We start from the raw sequence: 24,399 nt of genomic DNA, 5'->3' as shown, positions 1-24,399 counted from the left end.
CTGACACATTTTGTTGCTTAAGACATTTAATAAAAGATCAAATAATTTTATTTCAGTTTAGTTTTCATACCATAAATTTATTCATTTCATATATTGTTTATTTTTTATTTTAATTGGCAAATAAAAGATTGCATATATTTATTAACAATACGTTGTGTTGAAATATGTATACATTTTGAAATGGCTAAATCAGGGTAATTAGCATATGTATTGCTTCCCCTATGTTGAACCTGGAGGACATTATACTTAGTGAAATAAGCCAAACACAGAAAGGCAGATACCTCATGATCTCCTTTGTATGTAAAATGTAAAAATGGTGAACTCATAGAAGTAGAGAGTAGAATGGTAGTTATCAGCAGGTAAGGTGGGGGAAAGTAGAGGAATTGGGAACTTGTTAGCCAAAAGATATGAGACTTCAGTTATAATAGTTATAATAGGAGGAATAAGTTCAAGAGACATATTGTACAACTTGGTGACTATAGTTAATAACAATGTATTGTATTCTTGAAAATTGCTAAGAGAGTAGACTTTAAGTGTTCTCATAACAAAGTGATTTTTAAATAACTTTATTAGTATTAAAAGTATATTTGTGTTTTCTGATGTTTTGAAATAAGCTTATGCATTTTTATCTTGAAATGTGTTAATTGTTTAGTTTCAATAATTTTTAAGTGTTTCCTCAAATATGTATAGAAGTTCTATCATTATAGTTTTGCTTTTCATAGTTGATATGGCTTGGCTGTGCCCCCACCCAAATCTCACCTTGAATTATAGTTCTCATAATCCGCACATGTAATGAGAGGGACCAGATGGAGAAAATTGAATCATCAGGGTGGTTTCCCCCACCCTGTCTTTGTGATAGTAAGTTTTCATGAGATCTGATGGTTTTATAAGGGGCTTCCCCATTTGCTCAGCTGTCATTCTTTCTCCTGCCACCATGTGAAGAAGGTCGTGTTTGCTTCCCCTTCTGTCAGGACTGTAAGTTTCCTGAGGCCTTCCCAGCCATGCTGAACTATGAGTCAATTAAACCTCTTTCCTTTATAAATTACCCTGTCTCACATATGTCTTTATTAGTAGCATGAGAACAGACTAATATAATAGTCACTCTAACTCATTGCCCTTTTTTTTACCACTTTATATCTGTGCTCTTGCTATTTTCTCTGGTTAGAATGTCCACTTTTCCTTGTAATCCTGACAAAAACATATTTTTCCTACAATATCCAGTTCAGATGAAATCTCAACCAAGAAGTATACTGAATTTGTCGGGTAGCCCCACCTTTGACTTCTATAGTTTAATCAAGTTTTATTTGGCCTATTTCTGTATCCTGTTTATCTTGTGTTCTTGTATACTTCACACTTTATTGGTTGATCTGTCTTGTCTTCCAGACTCTGAGCTTCTTGAGGATGAGGACTTGTTGACTATCACTATGATTTACTTCTGCATGCCCTGACTCTACCATATTGCTAAGAATGTAATGGACACACAGCTAATATAAATATAGAAGAATATTCACACATGGAAACTTACCTGCTCCTGAGGGCAGACAACCACTGTATTAAAATCAGGCCACTTGTCCACCACAGCCTTCAGATTGAACGGATTTCCATGGTTTATGTGAAAGACAGTTCCATAAACCTACAGGATCCCAAGAAATTGAGAGGTTTGGTTTATTAGAAAAAGACAGTAAAGTTTCTTGCTTGATTAGGACAAAAATTATTTCTATAAAATCATGACATTTTGTGATACAAAGTAGCCAAATGGAGAATCTAGGTCAAAGAATCTCTGCGTGCTATTTTTTAGTCTGTACACAGAGGGCAGACAACCACTGTATTAAAATCAGGCCACTTGTCCACCAGAGCTTTTAGATTAAACAGATTTTTGTTCAATAATAAAATTACTGGTATTTGCTATTTTTCATCATTGAACATATTGTGTACCTATTTCTCTATTCACAAACATACAAAATAATTTTCTATTCCTTTTAATGGCTGAATAAAATTTCATTATATGGATGCATCACAGTTAATTTATTCACTTGCCAGTTGATGGCATTTCAGCTGTTTTCAAGTTTTCACTTAAATAAATAATTCTTTATAGAATGTTCTTTCACAGGAATCTTTGCATGGGTACCTAACATTTTCTTACAATATCCAGAAGAGTAATTGCTGGTTTAAAGGCTATATACATGTTTAAAACTCTTTAGCATTGTTTCCATATAACTCTCTGGAGAGCTTAATTGAATTCTCATCAGTCAGCAGAGACTATAGCCTATTGCTCAAGAGAATAAGCTTGGGGTCCCCTAGCCTGGGTCCAGTCTTAGATCCCCACACTTGCCCTGTTGGAAAAACTAACGAGAGAGAGGGATGAAAGAGAGGGTAGGACATGAGAATGAGTGAGAGTAAATCCCACAGACAGTAAATGTCCTTATGATTTTGGAGTTGTGGTATGCTGTAGTGGATGTCATCATAGATCTCATGACCGTTGTGAACATGAAGCTTCAGCTGATACCAGCATGGAAATACACCAAAAAGGTGCTGTGCACTCGAATGCTTTCAATCAAGGATAGATGATAGAACTATACCAGTATATTTCCCTCCTGCTGCCCCCTACCCTACATGAAATACTGATGTTAGACTAGGGAATGAAGGTGAAAAATACTCTAAATCGACTAAGTCTGAGTTTATCTGAATTAATTCTGTTTTCAGCCATGAGTGGAGGCTTAATATAGAAACTTAGTACAGTTTTGGCAAAATATAGTGGTTACATTTTTACACATTTGTACCTGGGGCCTGTTAAAATGTATTTACACTATAATATTATCCATTGCAAAAATGAAAATATGTGAAACTCTTATTTTTTCTTATTATTGTGGCCTAATTTATTAAAATCCTTTTTAGTCCTATTGAACCCAAACCTAGTGTGAACCCAGAAAATCTAAGACAGGTCTCAGTTAATTTAGAAAGTTTATTTTGCCAAGATTGAGTGCACATCTGTGAAACAGCCTTGGGAAGTCCTGATGACACATGCCCAAGGTGGCTGGGGCACAGCTTGGTTTTCTACATTTTAGGGAGATATGATACCTCAATCAATATATGTAAGAAGTACACTGGTTCAGTTTGGAAAAGTGGGACATCTTGAAGCAAGGGCATGAATACTAGAAGTGGGGAAGAAGCTTTCAGGTCACAGATAGGTGAGACACAAATGGTTGCATTCTTTCGAGTTTCTGATTAGCCTTTCCAAAGGAGGCAATCAGATATACATCTATCTTAGTAACTTTGAATAGAATGGGAGACTAGTTTGCCCAAAGCAGTTTCCAGGTTGGGTTTTGGGTTTTCTTTAGGGATTTGGGAGGCCCAAGATATTTTCCTTTCATATGCCCGCCAATCTTTTTGTAAAATCTTTTGGAGAAAGCATTTAACAATAAAATGAGTCTCCGGTCTCAGGTTTCATTTAATGTCTTATGGCTAGGACAGTTTATTTCTAGATGGGTAGGTCTCAAAAGCTCATTTTTAGCATGTTATGCAGTCTCATGTCCTATGAAGAGAAAATAGGGGTGAAAGGGAGAAAAAACAACAACAAACAAAAGAACAATCATGGAAAAATAAATACAGGCCACATTACTCTAAAATCCATACATTTATAGGCAGGTATGAAAGTGGCTTATGTATATAAATAGGTTGCTGTTATTTTTTTCTGAAGTTTAAGTTGTTTGGCTTCAGTTTGCAGGGTTTTAAGAAAGCACAGCTTAGTTTTCAGTTACTTCAAATTAGGAAAAATGAAAAAAAAGAAAAATAAATTTAAAACATTATTTTGAAGACTTGTAGCCAAGAAAAATAGAATTCAGTTCAAATTGTAGAAAATAATAAAAATTGAAAAATAACATTAGGCAAGACTAGAATCTAACAACAGGTGTACTATAGTCTTGAAATATAGTTTTTTTCTCTCTCCAGTTTCCCATTTTTACCAAAAACAAATTATGGTAGGACTGGTTTGCTTTATTATACTTGGCCTAATTATTTGTATACAGTGCAGCAAGAATAATTATTTTTTACATAGGCTTTTAAATTGGCTTTGATGAAACCTTGTTCCATAGGAGGAGTCTCAGATAAGACTTTTTATAGCAAAGCCTAGCCATGAATTTGTGCCATCAAATACCTATGAGTTGGATGAATTTCCTCTCCTCTTGAGGTTCCTTGTTAAACCTGGGGCTTCTGTGTCTGTCAGAAAGTGACATTCTTTACTTACCACAGTCAGAAACCCTGTACAGGGACTGTGTACACAAAATATATGGCAATTTTTTTCAAGGGCTTTATTGGCTCCATATGTCAAGTTTGATTTCTTAAAGGAAAGTAATTAAAGCCTTAGTAAAATAACCAATTTCTCCAATTGTTTCCTGTTACAAATGAAAACAGATTCTTATTGCACTTATGCAAATAAATGTATTACCATAAGTTAAGAATACTCACAATTTCCAAATTCTGGAGAAGTCAGGTACAGAGAAACAAATATGCTCCAAAGTTTATTCATAGGAGTATACTAAATTGTTAAAAGTTGTCAATAGCTCAAAAGAAAAGTTTTAAGACTGAAAAACAAAGGATCAGCAAACATTTTAAGTAAAATGTTAAAAAGATTGGTTCAGTCCATGTAGTTAATTCCTATTTTGCTTGATACTCATTAACATTTTATCTTTCTATGTGTTCTGAAAGTTTTTTCCCTATTCTGATGTCACAATCTCCAACCAGAAACCAGCATTTAAGAGCACTTGTTGGAGTTTTATAGCTGATTATAAAACCACCTTCTAAAGAGGACCAACACAAGGCAACAATTTTCCATGGATGAAAAAAGGTTTAAGGCAGCCATAGTCAAAAGACACAATTGACAAGAAAATTTATTACCGTTGTGGCACACAATATGATTATTACTGATAATGTATACTAAATTATATTATAATTGCAGGAGTTTCCCATAATTTTGGAACACATACCAATAACATATTTATACAAAGACAGCCCAAAGAAAACCAAACACCAATTCATATTTGGCAATGTCTTCTGTATAATTTTTATACCAAATAAGCCAAATTGTGTCATTTTTGTACTTAGGGGAACCTACTGTCTTAAAGAATTAATTAGGTCAGGAAAAGACATAAATAATAATTCAATTTTTGAAAGTTGTCAAATATAAGTTTAAAACACTTGAAATTACAAAATAGGATTACAGGTAATTTTAAAGTCATTTATTTAACCAAAGTGAAAGTCAAAGACTTCAAAAAACAGTGAAAACCTTCATTTTTTGAGAAAGGAAATTTAATTTTCTAAACAAGAAGCCCTAATAAAAACAGCATGAAGCCAATTACATTTGTTTTTCAAAATTTGTAAACAATCTATAAAATTTAATCTATATTATAAAATGTAACTTCTTTAAGCCTCTTATAACGTTTATTAAAGAGTTGGTGAATGCTTCAAGAGAGCCTTGTTAATCTGACACAGGAGTCTATGTGCTGGTTTTTCATCAGTGTTCCTTTGACATTAATGATTAACTTACAGAGAAACTAAACTTATTTTATCTTTCAAAATCAGCCATTACACTCTTACATGCCCAACTCCTCCATGATAGTCCCTGGGCCCTGAGGAGTTGAATAGCTTTAATTTATTGTGCTGTGTCTTAGGAATGCAGTTTATTTTGATTGGCATTTTCTACAGGGTGTAAAGATGAGATTTAATTGCGATCAGTGTTTAAAATTTAGCAGGACTTGGTATGCTTTATAGATGCAGGAGTTAAAACTCTGTGATTCAATGTTACAAGACTTTAAAAGCATATACATGAAGACACATGGATGCAATAATCTTTTTTTTTAATTTTATTATTATTATCCTTTAAGTTTTAGGGTACATGTGCACAATGTGCAGGATTGTTACATATGTATACATGTGCCACGTTGGTGTGCTGCACCCATTAACTCGTCATTTAACATTAAGTATGTCTCCTAATGCTATCCCTCCCTCCTCCCCCCACCCCACAACAGTCCCCAGTGTGTGATGTTCCCGTTCCTGTGTCCATGTGTTCTCATTGTTCAATTCCCATCTATGAGTGAGAACATGCAGTGTTTGGTTTTTTGTCCTTGCGATAGTTTACTGAGAATGATGGTTTCCAGTTTCATCCATGTCCCTACAAAGAACATGAACTCATCCTTTTTTATGGCTGCATAGTATTGCATGGTGTATATGTGCCACATTTTCTTAATCCAGTCCATCATTGTTGGACATTTGGGTTGGTTCCAAGTCTTTGCTATTGTGAATAATGCTGCAATAAACATACATGTGCATGTGTCTTCATGGCAGCATGATTTATAGTCCTTTGGGTATATACCCAGTAATGGGATGGCTGGGTCAAATGGAATTTCTATTTCTATATCCCTGAGGATTCACCACACCAACTTCCACAATGGTTGGACTAGTTTACAGTCCCACCAACAGTGTAAAAGTATTCCTATTTCTCCACATCCTGTCCAGCACCTGTTGTTTCCTGACTTTTTAATGATCACCATTCTAACTGGTGTGAGATGGTATCTCATTGTGGTTTTGATTTGCATTTCTCTCATGGCCAGTGATGATGAGCATTTTTTCATGTGTTTTTTGGCTGCATAAATGTCTTCTTTTGAGAAGTGTCTGTTCATATCCTTTGCCCACTTTTTGATGGGGTTGTTTTTTTCTTGTAAATTTGTTTGAGTTCATTGTAGATTCTGGATATAGGCCTTTGTCAGATGAGTAGGTTGCAAAAATTTTCTCCCATTTTGTAGGTTGCCTGTTCACTCTGATGGTAGTTTCTTTTGCTGTGCAGAAGCTCTTGAGTTGAATTAGATCCCATTTGTCAATTTTGGCTTTTGTTGCCACTGCTTTTGGTGTTTTAGACATGAAGTCCTTGCCCATGACTATGTCCTGAATGGTATCGCCTAGGTTTTCTTCTAGGGTTTTTATCGTTTTAGGTCTAACATGTAAATCTTTAATCCATCTTGAATTGATTTTTGTATAAGGTGTAAGGAAGGGATCCAGTTTCAGCTTTCTCCATATGGCTAGCCAGTTTTCCCAGCACCATTTATTAAATAGGGAATCTTTTCCCATTGCATGTTTTTGTCAGGTTTGTCAAAGATCAGATGGTTGTAGATACGCAGCATTATTTCTGAGGGCTCTGTTCTGTTCCATTGATCTATATCTCCGTTTTGGTACCAGTACCATGCTGTTTTGCTTACTGTAGCCTTGTAGTATAGTTTGAAGTCAGGTAGCGTGATGCCTCCAGCTTTGTTCTTTTGGCTTAGGATTGACTTGGCAAAGCAGGCTCTGTTTTGGTTTCATATGCACTTTAAAGTAGTTTTTTCCAATTCTGTGAAGAAAGTCATTGGTAGCTTGATGGGGATGGCATTGAATCTGTAAATTACCTTGGGCAGTATGGCCATTTACATGATATTGATTCTTCCTACCCATGAGCATGGAATGTGCTTCCACTTGTTTATATCCTCTTTTATTTCCTTGAACAGTGGTTTGTAGTTCTCCTTGAAGAGGTCCTTCACATCCCTTGTAAGTTGGATTCCTAGGTATTTTATTCTCTTAGAAGCAATTGAGAATGGGAGTTCACTCATGATTTGGCTCTCTGTTTGTCTGTTATTGGTGTATAAGAATACTTTTGATTTTTGTACATTGATTTTGTATCCTGAGACTTTGCTGAAGTTGCTTATCAGCTTAAGGAGATTTTGGGCTGAGACAATGGGGTTTTCTAGATATACAATCATGTCATCTGCAAACAGGGACAATTTTACTTCCTCTTTTCCTAATTGAATACCCTTGATTTCCTTCTCCTGCCTAATTGCCCTGGCCAGAACGTCCAACACTATGTTGAATAGGAGTGGTGAGAGAGGGCATCCCTGTCTTGTGCCAGTTTTCAAAGGGAATGCTTCCAGTTTTTGCCCATTCAGTATGATATTGGCTGTGGGTTTGTCATACATAGCTCTTATTATTTTGAGATACGTCCCATCAATACCTAATTTATTGAGAGTTTTTAGCATGAAGGGTTGTTGAATTTTGTCAAAGGCCTTTTCTGCATCTATTGAGATAATCATGTGGTTTTTGTCTTTGGTTCTGTTTACATGCTGGATTACATTTATTGATTTGTGTATGTTGAACCAGGCTTGCATCACAGGGATAAAGCCCACTTGATCATGTTGGATAAGCTTTTTGATGTGCTGCTAGATTTGGTTTGCCAGTATTTTATTGAGGATTTTTGCATCAATGTTCATCAAGGATATTGGTCTAAAATTCTCTTTTTTTCTTCTGTCTCTGCCTGGCTTTGGTATCAGGATGATGCTGGCCCCATAAAATGAGTTAGGGAGGATTCCCTCTTTTTCTATTGATTGGAATAATTTCAGAAGGAATGGTACCAATTCTTCATTGTACCTGTGGTAGTATTCGGCTGTGATTCCATCTGGTCCTGGACTTTTTTTGGTTAGTAGGCTATTGATTATTGCCACAATTTCAGAGCCTGTTATTGGTCTATTCATAGATTCAACTTCTTCCTGGTTTAATCTTGGAGGGTGTATGTGTCGAAGAATTTATCCATTTCTTCTAGATTTTCTAGCTTATTTGCATAGAGGTGTTCATAGTATTCTCTGATGGTAGTTTGTATTTCTGTGGGATTGGTGGTGATATCCCCTTTCTCATTTTTTATTGCATCTATTTGATTCTTCTCTCTTTTCTTCTTTATTAGTCTTGCTAGCGGTCTATCAATTTTGTTGATCGTTTCAAAAAACAAGCTCCTGGATTCATTAATTTTTTGAAGGGTTTTTTGTGTCTCTATTTCCTTCAGTTCTGCTCTGATTTTAGTTATTTCTTGCCTTCTGCTAGGTTTTGAATGTGTTTGCTCTTGCTTCTCCGGTTCTTTTAATTGTGATGTTAGGGTGTAAATTTTAGATCTTTCCTGCTTTCTCCTGTGGCCATAAATTTCCCTCTACACACTGCTTTGAATGTGTTCCAGAGATTCTTGTATGTTGCATCTTTTTTCTCATTGGTTTCCAAGAACATCTTTATTTCTGCCTTCATTTTGTTATGTATTCAGTAGTCTTTCAGAAACTGGTGGTTCAGTTTCCATGTAGTTGAGCAGTTTTGAGTGAGTTTCTTAATCCTGAGTTCTAGTTTGATTGCACTGTGTTCTGAGAGACAGCTCGTTATAACTTCTGTTCTTTTACATTTGCTGAGAAGGGCTTTACTTCCAACCATGTGGTCAATTTTGGAATAGGTGTGGTGTGGTGCTGAAAGTAATGTGCATTCTGTTGATTTGGGGTGGAGAGTTCTGTAGCTTTCTATTAGGTCTGCTTGGTGCAGAGCTGAGTTCATTTCCTTGGTAACCTTGTTAACTTTCTGTCGCGTTGATCTGTCTAATGTTGACAGGGGGTGTTAAAATCTCCCATTATTATTGTGTGGGAGTCTAAGTCTCTTCATAGGTCAGTAAAGACTTGCTTTATGAATCTGGGTGCTCCTGGGTTGGGTGCACATACATTTAGGATAGTTAGCTCTTCTTGTTGAATTGATCCCTTTACCATTATGTAATGGCCTTCTTTGTCTCTTTTGATCTTTGTTGGTTTAAAGTCTGTTTTATCAGAGACTAGGATTGCAACCCCTGCCTTTTTTGTTGTCCATTTACTTGGTAGATCTTCCTCCATCCCTTTGTTTTGAGCCTATGTGTGTCTCTGCATGTGAGATGGGTTTCCTGAATACAGCACATTGATGGGTCTTGACTCTTTATCCAATTTGCCAGTCTGTGTCTTTTAATTGGAGCATTTAGCCCAGTTACACTTAAAGTTAATATTGTTATGTGTGAATTTGGTCCTGTCATTATGATGTTAGCTGGTTATTTTGCTCGTTAGTTGATGCAGTTTCTTCCTACCCTTGGTGGTCTTTACATTTTGGCATGTTCTTGCAGTGTTCCTTTCCATGTTTAGTTCTTCCTTCAGGAGCTCTTTTAGGGCAGGCCTGGTGGTGACAAAATGTCTCAGCATTTGCTTGTCTGTAAAATATTTTATTTCTCCTTCACTTATGAATCTTAGGTTGGCTGGATATGAAATTCTGGGTTGAAAATTCTTTTCTTGAAGAACGTTGAATATCAGCCTCCACTCTCTTCTTGCTTGTAGAGTTTCTGCCAAGAGATCAGCTGTTAGTCTGATGGGCTTCCCTTTGTGGGTAACCCGACCTTTCCTTCTTGTTGCTCTTAACATTTTTTCCTTCATTTCAACTTTGGCGAATCTGACAATTATGTGTCTTGGAGTCGCTCTTCTCGAGGATTATCTTTGTGGTGTTCTCTGTATTTCCTGAATCTGAATGTTGGCCTGCCTTGCTAGATTGGGGAAGTTCTCCTGCATAATATCCTGCAGAGTGTTTTCCAACTTGGTTCCATTCTCCCCGTCACTTTCAGGTACACTAATCAGATGTAGATTTGGTCTTTTCACATAGTCCTATATTTCTTGGAGGTTTTGCTCATTTCTTTTTATTCTTTTTTCTCTACACTTCCCTTCTCACTTCATTTTATTAATTTCATCTTCCATCACTGATGCCCTTTCTTCCAGCTGATTGCATCATCTCCTGAGGCTTCTGCATTCTTTGCGTAGTTCTCAAGCCTTGGCTTTCAGCTCCATCAGCTCCTTTAAGGACTTTTCTGTGTTGGTTTTTCTAGGTATCTATTTGTCCAATTTTTTTTCAAGGTTTTTAACTTCTTTGCCATTGGTTTGAATTTCCTCCTGTAGCTCAGGGTAGTTTGATCTTCTGAAGCCTTCTTCTCTCAGCTCATCAAATTCATTCTCCATCCAGCCTTGTTCCATTGCTTGTGAGAAGCTGCATTCCTTTGGAGGAGGAGAGGTTCTCTGCTTTTTAAAGTTTCCAGTTTTTCTACTGTTTTTCCCCCATCTTTGTGGTTTTATCTACTTTTGGTCTTTGATGATGGTGATGTACACCTGGGTTTTTGTGTGGACGTCCTTTCTGTTTGTTAGTTTTCCTTCTAACAGAGAGTACCCTCAGCTGCAGGTCTGTTGGAGTTTGCTAGAGGTCCACTCCAGACCCTGATTACCTGGGTATCAGCAGCGGTGGCTGCAGAACAGTGGTGGCTGTAGAACAGTGGATATTGGTGATCTGCAAATGCTGCTGCCTGATCATTCCTCTGGAAGTTTTTTCTCAGAGGAGTACCCGGCCATGTGAGGTGTCATTCTGCCCCTACTGGGGGGTGCCTCCCAGTTAGGCTGCTCAGGGTTCAGAGACCCACTTGAGGAGGCAGTCTGCCCATTCTCAGATCTCCAGCTGTGTGCTGGGAGAACCACTATCTCTTCAAAGCTGTCAGACAGGGACATTAGAATGTAATAATCTTAATTAAAAAAATTTATCTTAGTTTTTTTCTAAGCAAATGAAAATTTAATAATATGACAACTTGATTATATAAACTTTTTAAATATAGAAATCCTCTTATTGTGACTTACACTGAATGTTCATGACATGCTTGGACTTTCTGGTTTGTCCTGAACATCCGTCTTTTTTAAGCAAACACTTATTTTAGGATTAAATTTGCCACAGAAGATTCTGTCTTATATAAAATTATTCCTCTTTAAGCTTTTTTACCTAAGAAAACCTTTGTCAAAAATAGCTTTTTTATATCTTTTTTTAGTCCTAGTCCCTTTTACCTTGTTTTATATATAAACTTTAAGCTTTGAATTGGAAAAAAACTTGTTCACCTCTTTAAAAGAAAAACACACATTTTTGTTTGTTTGTTTTTTAGCAAGAATATTTTCCTATGACATATTTTTATGGGAAGATACTCAAATAATGAAATGTCTATTATTTAATTTAATATAATTTCATATGCTAAATTATGACCAGTTTGCCTACAAATATTTATCCCATTACATTACCCCAATTATTTTATTTGTTTACCTGGATTATTTATGAAAACTGTGATATTCATGATTTAAAGTTATAAAACTGACACTGCAAGATTATAACTGAGACAGTGAAAACACATTTGACCTAACTGACTCCATTTTGCTTTTAACGTCCAAGCTGTCCTCATTCATTCCTGGATGTAGGCCTAACTAACTTTGGGAGGAACTTGTTTTATAGTTTAGTTTTGAAACAAAGAGGATAACAGTCTTTTCCCCAAACAAACCTCCTTATTGACTGTGGACCAGACTGCATAAACCCACAGGATTAGAAGTTATGCTAATCTTACTAAATTAAAGATGCAGCTATTTTCATGAAACACATATTAATGTCTTATTTATTAAAAATTATACAAGCATTGATTATCCTGTTTGGGGCTGGGTTCATAGTTATGTAACCCATATGCCAAACATTGACACCTTATAGTATTTGGCAGGGATAAGTAAGAAATTTGTTTGATTAATCAATGCAAACAAGATGTATGCTGGGAATTCTTAAGACATTTCTACTATTACTTTACCAAAAATTTTAAAGCTAGCTTATTTATTAAAGATTTTATTTAAGTTACATAAACTTGAAAAAGCATTTGACTAGTCTTTTCTTTTTTAGTATCGAATTTAAGCACTTTTGTTTTTTCTTTAAGTCAATTAATTAGAACTCTTTATATATTTTTAGTAGTGAAATATTTTGTATACAACACATAAATACATATAAAGATGAATTAAGCATGCCGACAGAAGTACATTTTATAGATTTATAAAGACCACCCCACTTTTTTTTCTATCTTAGAATTTCAGATTCTTGGTAACCTGTTTCAAAACCCTAGACAGTTGTCAGAAAAATAGCCTTAAATTTGCACATTAAAGGAAACAACTCAGGTGAAAATCAAATAGTAAAATTTACAACATAAGGTACAGAGAGAAAAATTCTGGTGATGCTAGAGGGAAATGTTTTTATTTTTCTTTTAGCTAAATTAAAAATAAAATTAAACTTCATTTTCTTCTTAAATACCCAAGTAGCCTTTGTTGCAATAACTATTTTAGTTAAAAAAAATCAGGTGAAAACAGAATTCAGTCAACTGAGAAGCAAAACAAAACAAAACAAAACAAAAAAATTTTGCACAAAAATAGACAAGGTCTTAGGAGAGAAAAAGAAACAAAAATAAAAACATGAAGTCCTTCAAATACAAACATGCACACATGAACACATACACACATACATCTAGGATGTTAGCCTTTTAATTAAGCTGACTTTTAACAATTGAGCTCCTTAAATTTTTAAAAAAATTTTATTACCATATTTCAGTTAGGACAAAATGCTGCTTTTTAGAAGTACAGCCATTGCTCTTTCAGTTTGGTCTAGCTGGCAAAAAGGTGGCCTTACAATGTAAATAAAGCCCCTTTAGTAGTTAAAATTCAAAATCTTTTTTTTTTCTCTTTTGCTAGCCATTTTCCTCCCACATCAGAAGTCTTGTTCTTCATAATTTAGGGTTCTCCTTTTGATTTCACCAAGAAAAATACAAAGAACAAAAAATTTAAGCAAAACTAACAATGATCACCCAAATTACATGATTTCTGAGCACCGTAAGTGTAAGCAGAAATTAACACCAGGTAGTTGTTAAATGCTAACTTTAGTTGTGTAAAAAGTAAAGCAGAGGTTCCTCTTCAAAGAGACCTTCCTCCCCATCTACTTAGGAATAAATAAACGTTATAATTTGACCAAATTTGGGGAGATCAGGGATTCTCTGGAGGTGATGCTCGCAGACCTCAGCAAATTGTCCTATTAGTTTGAGCCATAAAGTTAGCCATACTGGTACCAAGCACCGATAGGAGATTTGTCAAAGGTCAGGGGCATCTCCTCTCAGAATGCCCCCATGGTTACCAAAATCTAAACCCCAAAAATCAGAGACAGGTCTCAGTTAATTTAGAAAGTTCATTTTGCCAAGGTTGAGGACGTGCCCCTGACACAGCCTAAGGAAATCCTGATGCCATGTGCCCAAGGTGGTCAGGGCACAACTTAGTTTTATATATTTTAGGGAGATATGAGGCCTCAATCAATATATGTAAGAAGTACTTTGGTTCAGTTTGGAAGGGTGGGACATATTGAAGAAGGGACATTTTGAAGCAATGGTGGGAAGACTTGAAGCAGGGAGAAAGCTTTCAGGTCACAGATATGTGAGACAAACAGTTCATTCTTTTGAGTTTCTAATTAGCCTTTCCAAAGAGGCAATCAGATATGCATCTATCTTAGCAACTTTGAATAAACAGAATGGGAGGCAAGTTTGCCCTAAGCAGTTGCCAGCTTGAGTTTTCTTTAGTGATTTTGGGGGCCCAAGATATTTTCCTTTCACACTAGTGAACAGAACATAGTGAGGTAGCTGTTTTCAGTTGAATCAGTTGTAGTGGACATCTTTATGCATTTTATATCTAACACTCAGAAGAATGGATGGACATTTTCTTAACTAGGCCTCAAGTAATTGTTCTGGGTTAGACACCTCCATTAAAAGCAACTGGCATAAAAACTTTTAGAGTTCCATTAGGGGAAACTGTATGTCTTTTAGTATGCAACCAAAGAGGAGGAATGCTATTTCCTCATGAAAGGGAGGAGTCATGAGGGCCTCCTTATCTCACCATAGAGGGGTTCCAAGAAGGAATCCTTGGGAAACACCTAGAGTTTTCTCAAAATGTTTAGGATCCACTTAACACAAGGAATAAGGAGAAATTTAAAGCACAAAATTCTACATCACAGAGTATTGAAAAAAATGTTTAGCCTAGGGAATTTTTAAAGGTAGCCACTAATCATAAAAATACCTCAAGTAAGTATACATACAGTGTCTAACTAATATGCCTTCCAAGAAAAATGTTCTGTCTCTCTGGGAGGTTATTTATATCTTAAGGATTGTCATGTGAAGGCACTTAAATATTAGGTAATTTTGATTAATGTTAGTAGGAGCTGCAAGGCGGTTAACTTTAGATTTGGATTAGTTTACTTGAAGAAATATTGTGTTGTTAATAAATAAAGAATAAAGCTTGTTGTCTCATTAATGTATCTCTAATGAATGAAAATAAAACTACATAATCACAAATAAAAGAATGCTAATATTTTGTCCTTTATACTGAAAGAAGGGAATAACAAATCATTTAGGGAATGGGTAATTTGAATGTATTTACCTGAAATGTATGCAATATATAGGAATGTCTTCTAAAACAATACCAATGTAAAAATAATTGTCCACTAAAGAGATATGCACACACATATACATGAACAATTGTACTGGGGTTCTATTGGAGTGAGCCATATCTATTTGTTGCTAAATATATATATATATATATATATGCAGACAAGAATCTGACTCTATCATTGGAACTGTTCTTGTATAGTTCTGGATGTAGGCATTTATATATATCCATTTATATATATATATATATGTCTTCTTTAATTCTTAGACCTCTAATTATTAATACTAGGATAAGAGAGATACTGGGAGCTAGCCCTAAAGTAACTCGACATGTCTTAAATTCAGAGCAATTGGGAAATTTACATTAAAATAGAAATTGATCTATTATTAATTTCAAAGAAGACTCATTCTGGTTAACCTCTCACTGGCAAGTGTTCTTTTGTAATAAACAAGTTAAACATTAATATGCAGCCTCAGCCAACTTTGTAGAACTCTGGGCAAATTTCAAATGTTATTATAAAATGCTACTTGGAAAGGAGAAATGAAATAATTTTTTGAGTCAGCACAGAGAAAAAGGCAGTGTTTAGACTAAGGCATAACTATGTTGATATCATAGCATTGCAACTCCGTATTTGTGGTGTATTGAGAAAATCAGTTAACTGAGTTTTCATTTTCTTAACAGCAACATGGACATGACAGTAAACATCTTGTAGAGAGGTAAGGCAAACTAAATGAGAGAAAATATGAAATAGTGCCTGGCTCAAAATAGGTGCATCATAAATGTCAGTCCCTTTCCCTCCTCTTTCACATCAAGTTTGTCTTCTTTACTCCTCTCAGAATTTTCCATTATCACCTTTAAGGATGCTGGAAGGCTCCTCCTCAAGGATTTCTCCAGCACCTGCAGCATCTGGGCACCTTGTAATGGTAACATCATGGAGGATACCTTAGCCTAGAAAGACAACCAAGGAACATACAGAAGTGAGAGAAGCTGGAGGAGATTCTGAAACAAGAGTAGCAAGTTCTTTATTAATGACCAGGTTTTTTTTTAAGTGCCTTTCAACCGCAGTCCTCAGCAAATCCAAGAGAAAATGAGACTGGTGGAAAACACAAGGAGCTTTCTCTGAGTTTTTCAGCTCTTTTTTCTTATCCTTTGATGAATTCCAGCCATTAGTTTCATTTTAGATTTAAAAAGTACATTTTTAAATACACATAATATATTTTGAATTTCAGTTGCTATCAGTGATTCTCCTGACTCCTCTGAGAATGAGCTGTGTAACCTTGGGAAAGTTATTTAGTCTCTCTGTACCTTGGTTTCCTCAAAGGTAGTTGGGATAATAGCACTATATCACTCAGAATTTTTGTAAGGATTAAAGGAATGAATACCTGCAATGTGCTTAGTAGATTTTTGGTCTTAGAGTAAGCACTGAACATTTGTTATTTGTTTGATTACTACCACCACTCCTCTTTTCCTCCTCTTCCTTTTCTTCTTTCTCCCCACTTGAGCCAAAGTCCTATATATTGCATGATGTTTTGATATAGGCATTTCAATAAAGGGCATTCTGACATGGTCTAAATATAAACAATTAACCTTTCAAAAATTATTACTGCACCATATTCAAAACTTGTACTCTCACCAAGCCTCACACTTTGAGGCTAATTCCATCTTTAAGCCTTATTCTAGGATCTGTGGTACATTTTGTAGAAATTACTAAGTAATACAAAAATAGCATTTTTACATATTTGACTAGCTGCATCAAATTGGGGTTACCTAAACATTTCATAACATCACAACTACCTGAAAAATGAAGAAAGATGTTGTGTCACTCTGTTCTATTTTGGAACTGTGATATTTGGAAGAGCGCAACATAACTTCTAAGTGAAGGTAGGGCTATGAAACAGTGTTGCATTAAGATTGGTCTGATGCAAGATTCCATAAGTAGGTAACCTTGTTATTTTAGAATATCAGTGAAAAGACTGTTGCCGTTACTGGTGGTGCATCTGTACAGGTCTGTAGCATCCTCAATTCTTGCCTCCTCAACAGAAAGAATTTGACTGAGGTGCAGAAGGCAGAAGGAGAGACAAAGGCAAGTTTTGGAGTAGGAGTAAATGTTTGTTAAAAAGCATCAGAGCAGGAAGGAAAAGAAGTAAAGTGCATTTGGAAGGGGGCCAAGAGGGCAACCTGAGATATCAAGTGTGCAGTTGGACCTTTTGACTGAGTTTTATATGTAGGCATACTTTTGGGGTCTTGTGTCAATTCTCCCCTGATTCTTCCCATGGAGGTGGGCTGTCCACATGTGCAGCAGCCTGCTAGCATGTGGGAGGTGAGCATGTGTAGTGTGAGCATGGAATTGTATGCATGCTAACTTGAGGCATTCTCCCTTTCCAGTCGAATGCCCCTAGAAGTTCATATCATAATTAAACTCTGCCATTTTGCCTCTGAATGCACATGCTTAAGCCTGCTTGCCCAACTCCTGAGGTCTTGTCAGGAAGCTGCTGATCACCATTTTCAGGTTTTTTTTTTTTTGTATTCGGAGACTGAATCTGGCTGGCACTGGCTGTGACCAATTATTATTTTAGAGAGACAGTTAACAACCACTGGACCATCACTTGATGGTTGCCTGACATATCTGGGTGTGGGGTGTGGGGCATGGAACCTTCTCCTGCCCTACTCATGCCTGACTATCTACCTTGTGTAACATTTCCCCCACCATGAGTTCAAGACCCCAATTATATGGGGAAAATAGACAAAGGTCAGTCTTCTATAACTGCTTCCTGCTGACAGAGGGGTAGTAGCAGTTGTTCTGTGGATTTGGCCTCTTGCTAGCTGTCAGGGCAGTAGTAGCCAGCCAGGTTCAAGGGGCACAGGGGGAGGATTTTGATTCTGTCATGTCTCACTGATGGGCAGCCTAGGGGTCCCCTGTAGAAGGGTGACTCTTGAATATTGAGAGGACAATATACCTGCCTCTGGTCCCTGCATTTCTAATTTTTCTTAGCCCTGTCCTCCTTATTCTGTTCTTCATTATAAAAGACTGAGAATTTCCTGCATAAGGGCACTGGGTTCCAAGATTGACTTTTGTAATTTTCTCTCACTCCATTCTTAGGCCAAGTATTACAAAGAAAAACTAGTTTTTTGTTTTAAGGTTTGGGGACTCAAACTTTTGCTAGTTTGGGAGTATATATCTGGCTGTCATAACCTGTTTTATGGAGATATGATTACCCATCTGTGAAGAGAAGACAGAGGAGAAAAAGAAAAGAAAAAGGAAAAGAATGTGTCCCTTCTTAGTTTCCTGTTATCCTGAAAGGGGCATCCCCATTATCCTTAAGGTTCCGGATTAACTGGTCTTACTATGTACCCTTACCCTTGGTCCTATCTCATTATGATTGCCCACTTGAGAACAGAGGAGATACTGGAGTGAACAGTAGGTGTCCTGTTCATCCTTGGGGTTCTGGAATGAACTGGTGTTACCCTGTACATCTAACCTTATCTTTATCACTATTCAAATAGTAATCTATCAGCCTGGGACCAACCTTCATCTCTGTCCTATGGGTCTCTTGCACCTGCTGGGCTGGCCTATATCCTTGTCTCCATGACTTTACAGTGACTCTTGCTCAAAGCATTCAAGCAAAAAATAAAAACGATTATCTCTTTTCTCAGATTCTCATTTTGTATGTTCTTTAAGTAGAAGAGAAGCCTGCTTTTCAGCTAACCGCCATAAGGGGGCTGGACTCCCCTCCCTTTAAATATGACCTTGAAGGTCTTGATGCATATTGAGAATGGAGTAGGAGTGATTAGAGAAATGGAGACTACAGGAGGAAGCAGGAGGAAGCGAGAAGAACACTCATGAAAAGCCTTCATATGCTTACAAAAACAGCAACCCTTGGATTTGAGAGGGCAATGTTTATTTGCCCTCGACATAAAGGAGGAACATTTGGAGGCCTTGGGACTTAGGGCAAGAACTTGCTAATGGTAAAGGAAGAATTTCCCCTCCCCTAAAGAAGTGATGACTCAAAAAAAAAAAAAAAAAAAGCAAGTAGGCGAGATCCTTAAAGTATCATAGCCCTATGCAGAAGAGCAAACTGTTTCAAAAACCCCAGAAAAACTTAGCCCTGGGTTGTGACAGGAACAAAAAGCATATGTTAAATCATAAAGCACTGGCAGAGCTGGGGTTTCAATTAGTGTCTTTTTTGGCCATGTGCCAACAGATAGGGAGAGGATTGGAGGTCATCCAAGCTTGTAGGACAAAAACACATACAAATTTGGGGGATATCTGCAAGGGAGCTCTTACCTTTGCTGCTGCACAAATGCAATAAGAGCCATGGGTGCAAGAATAACAGGAAGTGTGTGTTTAAGAAGTCATATGGCATGTGAAGTAAAAGAAGAGGCAGACTTGTCTTCAAGCCAGACAGTTTGGTAGATGTGCAAGACAATTTCAGATCACACAGAGAAAACAGGAGATACAGGGTGCAGCTTCTTGTGAAAGAGCCATTTTTAGTTGAAAAAGCAGAGGAAATCCCAGGCATTGCAGTTTTAGGCTTTAGCCCTATCACTCTCACAAACCTTTTGTTCAGGAGGGCCATTAGTTCATTACTTCTACTTAGTGCAGACCCGAAGGTCCTTCCCACTCCCACGAGCCACCTATCAGGTAGTCTCTCAGTAGACAGAGAACCTAAAACTGGTGATCAGCAGCTTCCTGATAAGATCTCAGGAGCTGGGCAAGTGGGCTCAAGCATGTGCATTCAGAGACAAAAAGGTGAAGTTTAATTGGTACGTGACCTTCTAGGGATATTTGATTGGTAAGAGAAGAACACCTTAAGTGAGCATGCATACAATTCCAGTAAACACACTGCATATGCTCACCTCTCAAGTGCTAGCAGGCCACTGCACATGTGGACAACCCACCACAAGGGAAGAATCAGAGGAGAATGGACACAAGAGCCCAGAAGTAAGCCAACATATAAAACTCCAAGGCAAAAGTTCAAACTACTCACTTGATCTCTCAGGTCACCCACTTTGCCCTCTTCCAAGTGCACTTTAGTTATTTTCCTTCTTGCTCTAAAGCTTTTTTTTTTTTTTTTTGAGTCGGAGTCTTGCTCTGTCACCCACACTGGAGTGCAGTGGTGCAATCTCAGCTCACTGCAAATTTCACCTCCCAGGTTCAAGCTATTTTCCTGCCTCAGACTCCTGAGTAGCTGGGATTACAGGCATGCAACACCACACCCAGCTAATTTTTGTATTTTTAGTAGAGATGGCATTTCACCATGTTTGTCAGGCTCGTCTTGAAACCCTGACCTTGTGATCTGCCCACCTTGGCCTCACAAAGTGCTGGAATTACAGGAGTGAGCCACTGCACCCGGCTAAAGCTTTTTAAAAAACTTTCACTGTGACTCTAAAACTTGCCTTGGTCTCTCCTTCCACCTATGCCCCTCAGTTGAATTCTTTCTTCTAAGGAGAGAATTGAGATTGCTGCAGACCCATAAGAATTCACTATCAGTAACATTGCTTCCAGCCAAAATAGGATAACAGAACTTGAATTTGCCTTTCCACCTAAAACAATAACAATTTTCATATGTCGAACATGAGGACATGCAGAAAGAAGTATGATCCCTGAGAAAAGTGAAACAGAAAAGGTGAGTCTTAGAATTGCACCAGCTTACTTCCTGATGGAAGTTTTCAGGTTGAAGTTCAGGGAGATGGAATCTAACCAGAGCACAAGGACTCTCAGTGATTGAGCTTACAGAGGTTTTAGAGCTTACGGAGGCCAAGGTGGAGCTTCATTGAGAGGGTAAACAGAGAGATGAGAGAGAGAGAGAGAAAAAGAAAAAGAAAAAGAAAAAAAAAGGAAAGAAAGAAAGAAGGAAGGAAGGAAGTTCCTAGGGTCTGGCTAATTACTGATCTGAGCATACATAAAAAGAAACTACCTTAATACCTTAGCCCATGGATTCTTCCTCTGCCATCTGAGTCTAATCTACCCTTCTAGCCTCTTCTGTTGCTACCATCCACCATGTAAGACCACAGTGCATTTCTTCAACACAGTGTCTGCTTAGCACCTCTGGTCTTTCTACATTTATTCTCAGTTTGAAATTTCCTGCTTCAGTTCCGCCTTCTAAATTAAGCTTCCACTTACCCCTTCAAGTTTACCTGTACAGTCTATTATCCCTAGTGCTCTTTTCACTGTCTCTTATGTCTGTCTGAATAAGTCACTCCCTTTTCTGTGCTCTCATAAGTGTTTATGCATATTTCAATTATATAACTTGTTGTGTTGGGTTAAAGTTTTCTTCTTTCAATTGATAAATATTGTATATATTTATGCTGTTCAATATGATGTTTTAAAGTCGAATTTCATTTTCTTTTCTAGATATTGAAATCTTTGAGGCAGGAAGCTCGTATTACTTATTCTTTTATCAGTAATTCTTATCACAGTATTTGGCACATAGTAGGCCCTCAATAATGAGTAACAAATGATTGAATACATGAAATGCTTGTATTAATTATCTGTCTAATCACTCCACTTTCCAAAAGTATAGAGACATTAATATATTCATTCAATAAACACATGTGTGTTAAATGCATAATATATTCTGGACATGAGAAAAGTTTCCAGCTATTTTGTACTACATTATATCTTAAAGAAAACTCCAGACCATATCTCATATCTAAAGGTCTTAGGATGATAAAAGTATAACATTCCTAAAGGCTAATCTTGTCTTTTCTCTAGAGGCAACTCAGAAGGAAGTAACAAAGTAGACTTAAAGTAGAGCTTAATGTCATGTCTGTGGGGTGTGATATTACTATATTTTCTGAAGAGTAGAGCTTGGAACCACCCTCTAAGGATGTACGTACAAACTAACAACCAAGTATGGCTCTCATGCTTGGTTGGGGTAAACTGAAAGCTACTGAGGCTGAGGTTCTTCCAAGAAATCTGACACAATCATGGTAGCTGGCAGCACTGGGCAATGAGTAGCATTCCTGGGCATAAACTTCAGAATCTTTGATCCTGGTCCAGTTATTACAGAAATGGAAATTAATCCAAAGAAAACAATTTAAAAGAAAACAACTCTAGGCTGAGCATGGTGGCTTACAACTGTAATTCCAGCACTTTCAGAGGCCAAGGAGGGAGGATTAATTGAGGGAAAAAGCTTGAGACTATCCTGGTCAACACAGCAAGACCACAATCTCTACAAAAATAAAAATTAGTTGGGTATGGTGGCACACACCTGTAGCCCTAGCTACTCAGGAGGCTAAGGTGGGAAGATTTTAAGAGCTTTCATCACGCCATGCAAGTAATTTGCTGTTTAGTGTAAGCAGAAAAAGAGAATACATTCTGCAAATCAGACCTCATTCAGATCTTTCCCACTACCTTGCTTTTACTGCAGCTACTTGAATGGAAAGGAGAGGAAGATTATGCCTACATAATCTGACCACGGTCTCACAGAGTGAGTTTTGTTACAACTCTTCCAGAAATTTCTGAGTTGCAGCTTGTAATGCAGACCTTGTACTAACTTGGCAAAAAATTCTGATGTCAGTTCCAGTAGAATCTAACCCTGGACTCACTTGAGCCCACAGCAAGTTAAAGGTTACAATAAGTTATGTTCATACCACTGCACTCCAGTCTGGGTAACAGAGTGTCTCTAAATACAAAACAAAACAAAAACTCTAAACAGAATTTTATAAAGTCACATGAACATAAGCAAGTCCTGAACAAAATCTCTATGTGCCTCAATAGGGGAAGATAACATAAAATATGATCCAACAGAGTGATGCAACACTAAGTCATTAACATAATGCCAACAGACATAATATATAATATGTATAGACACATGGGAGAGTGTTCAAATAAAATGAGAAAATATAGAACACAAAACAGTTCACATACAACACATAAAGTTCAAATTTAAGAGAGAACAAAGGCAAATAGGAATAAATAAGTAAATGGTGGTAGTACTATTGTAGATTAAATTTTTAAAGTAAAATTTGTTTTCTGTATAATTTAAATAAACAATAAATCTTGTCTGTATTCTTGTCTTATTGATCTACTTATTTCCTCTCTCACTTTCAGTGCAACAAACTTCTTATTAGTAGTGTAAGGAAAAAACTGCCTCCCTTATAATGTGACCAGGATTAAAAATAGTAATTTTTCTGGTGTCTCCACACATTCAGTATTCGATTCATCCACCTGCTTCCAAGAAGCTCTCAAATCTTTCTTTTTTCATTTATTAGTCCAGAGCACAAACTTCTAAGGATTTTCATGATAGCTAGCAAACTGCCGTTGACAAAATAGTTGTCAGATATGTGTTTCTTAAGTGGAAGTTACTCCTTTTCCTTGAGCATAGTTGTCTGCATATTCTGAGCATAACACAATATGGGCACTTTAATTTCACTCACTTAAGTGGAAGAGGTGTCACAAAGCAATAATTATATTAAAAAAATAAATTTTATTGTGGATATTTAAAGTATACAATATGATGTTATGAGAGCATACAGATAGTGAAAACATTACCATTATGAAGCAAATTGATGTGTCTATTACTTCACATAGTCACTTATTTTTTGTTGTTGTTTTTATGTAAAGAGCAGCTAAACTCCACTCATGTAGCATGAATCCCATATACAATGCAATTCTATTAACTATAGTTCTCATATTGTACATTAGATCTCTAGACTTGTTCATCCTATGTATCTGATACTTTGTAATGAGTCCTCACCTGAAAAGCTAGTCTCTGCAGATGTTTCCGGGAAGAAATGATGAGCAGCACCCTTCTGGGAGATGAAATTTCTCCCTGATGCAGCCAGTTCAGCAGAGTCTCACAGAGTAAATTTTGATACACCACCTCCAGAAATTTCTGAGCTTTGGCTTGTAATGTGGACCTTGTACTAGGCTGGCAAAAGAATCTGGTGTCAGTTCTAGTGGAATTCAGCCCTGCCTCTCACAGACCCATGTTGAAGTAATTGGCTCTGCATGGTTGAGAGGCTGGCTGTATGCCCCTGAGCTTCTCTTTTTAAAACATCACAATACTTTTTGTCCTCACAGGTCATGGAAATACTATGAAAACCAAAGCTGTGTGAAACCAACAGGCCAGATACTGGAAGGAGGGTCAGATTATGTAGGCCCTACCCTCACCTCTTTCCCATTCAAGTATCTGTAATAGAAGCAAGGCAGTGGGAAAGATATGAATGACATCTGATTTGCAGAATGCAATAAAATAGCAAATTACTTGCCTGGAGTGATGAAAGCTGTTAGAATCTTCCTTCTTAAAGA

The 24,399-nt window shown here is 36.9% G+C and overlaps 1 protein-coding gene across 1 annotated transcript in view; it reads right to left on the bottom strand.

Annotated features, from left to right (window-relative positions):
- GLYAT (glycine-N-acyltransferase) overlaps nt 1–23,968 on the bottom strand; it is a gene marked incomplete at its 5' end in the record, with an annotated part of 28,706 nt that extends 4,738 nt beyond the window's left edge. Inside the window, 3 exon segments of the mRNA NM_001133334.1 lie at nt 1,526–1,633; nt 15,996–16,091; nt 23,846–23,968. Coding sequence (NP_001126806.1) covers nt 1,526–1,633; nt 15,996–16,076 — 189 coding nt within the window.
- Nucleotides 23,969–24,399: the final 431 nt, after the last annotated feature.

The sequence above is a fragment of the Pongo abelii genome, chromosome 9, assembly GCF_028885655.2.
Source record: "Pongo abelii isolate AG06213 chromosome 9, NHGRI_mPonAbe1-v2.0_pri, whole genome shotgun sequence".
In the NCBI taxonomy this organism is placed as follows: Eukaryota; Metazoa; Chordata; class Mammalia; order Primates; family Hominidae; genus Pongo; species Pongo abelii.
Note: the sequence above shows the minus strand (reverse complement) of the source record. Positions and strands in the feature narration are given on the sequence as shown.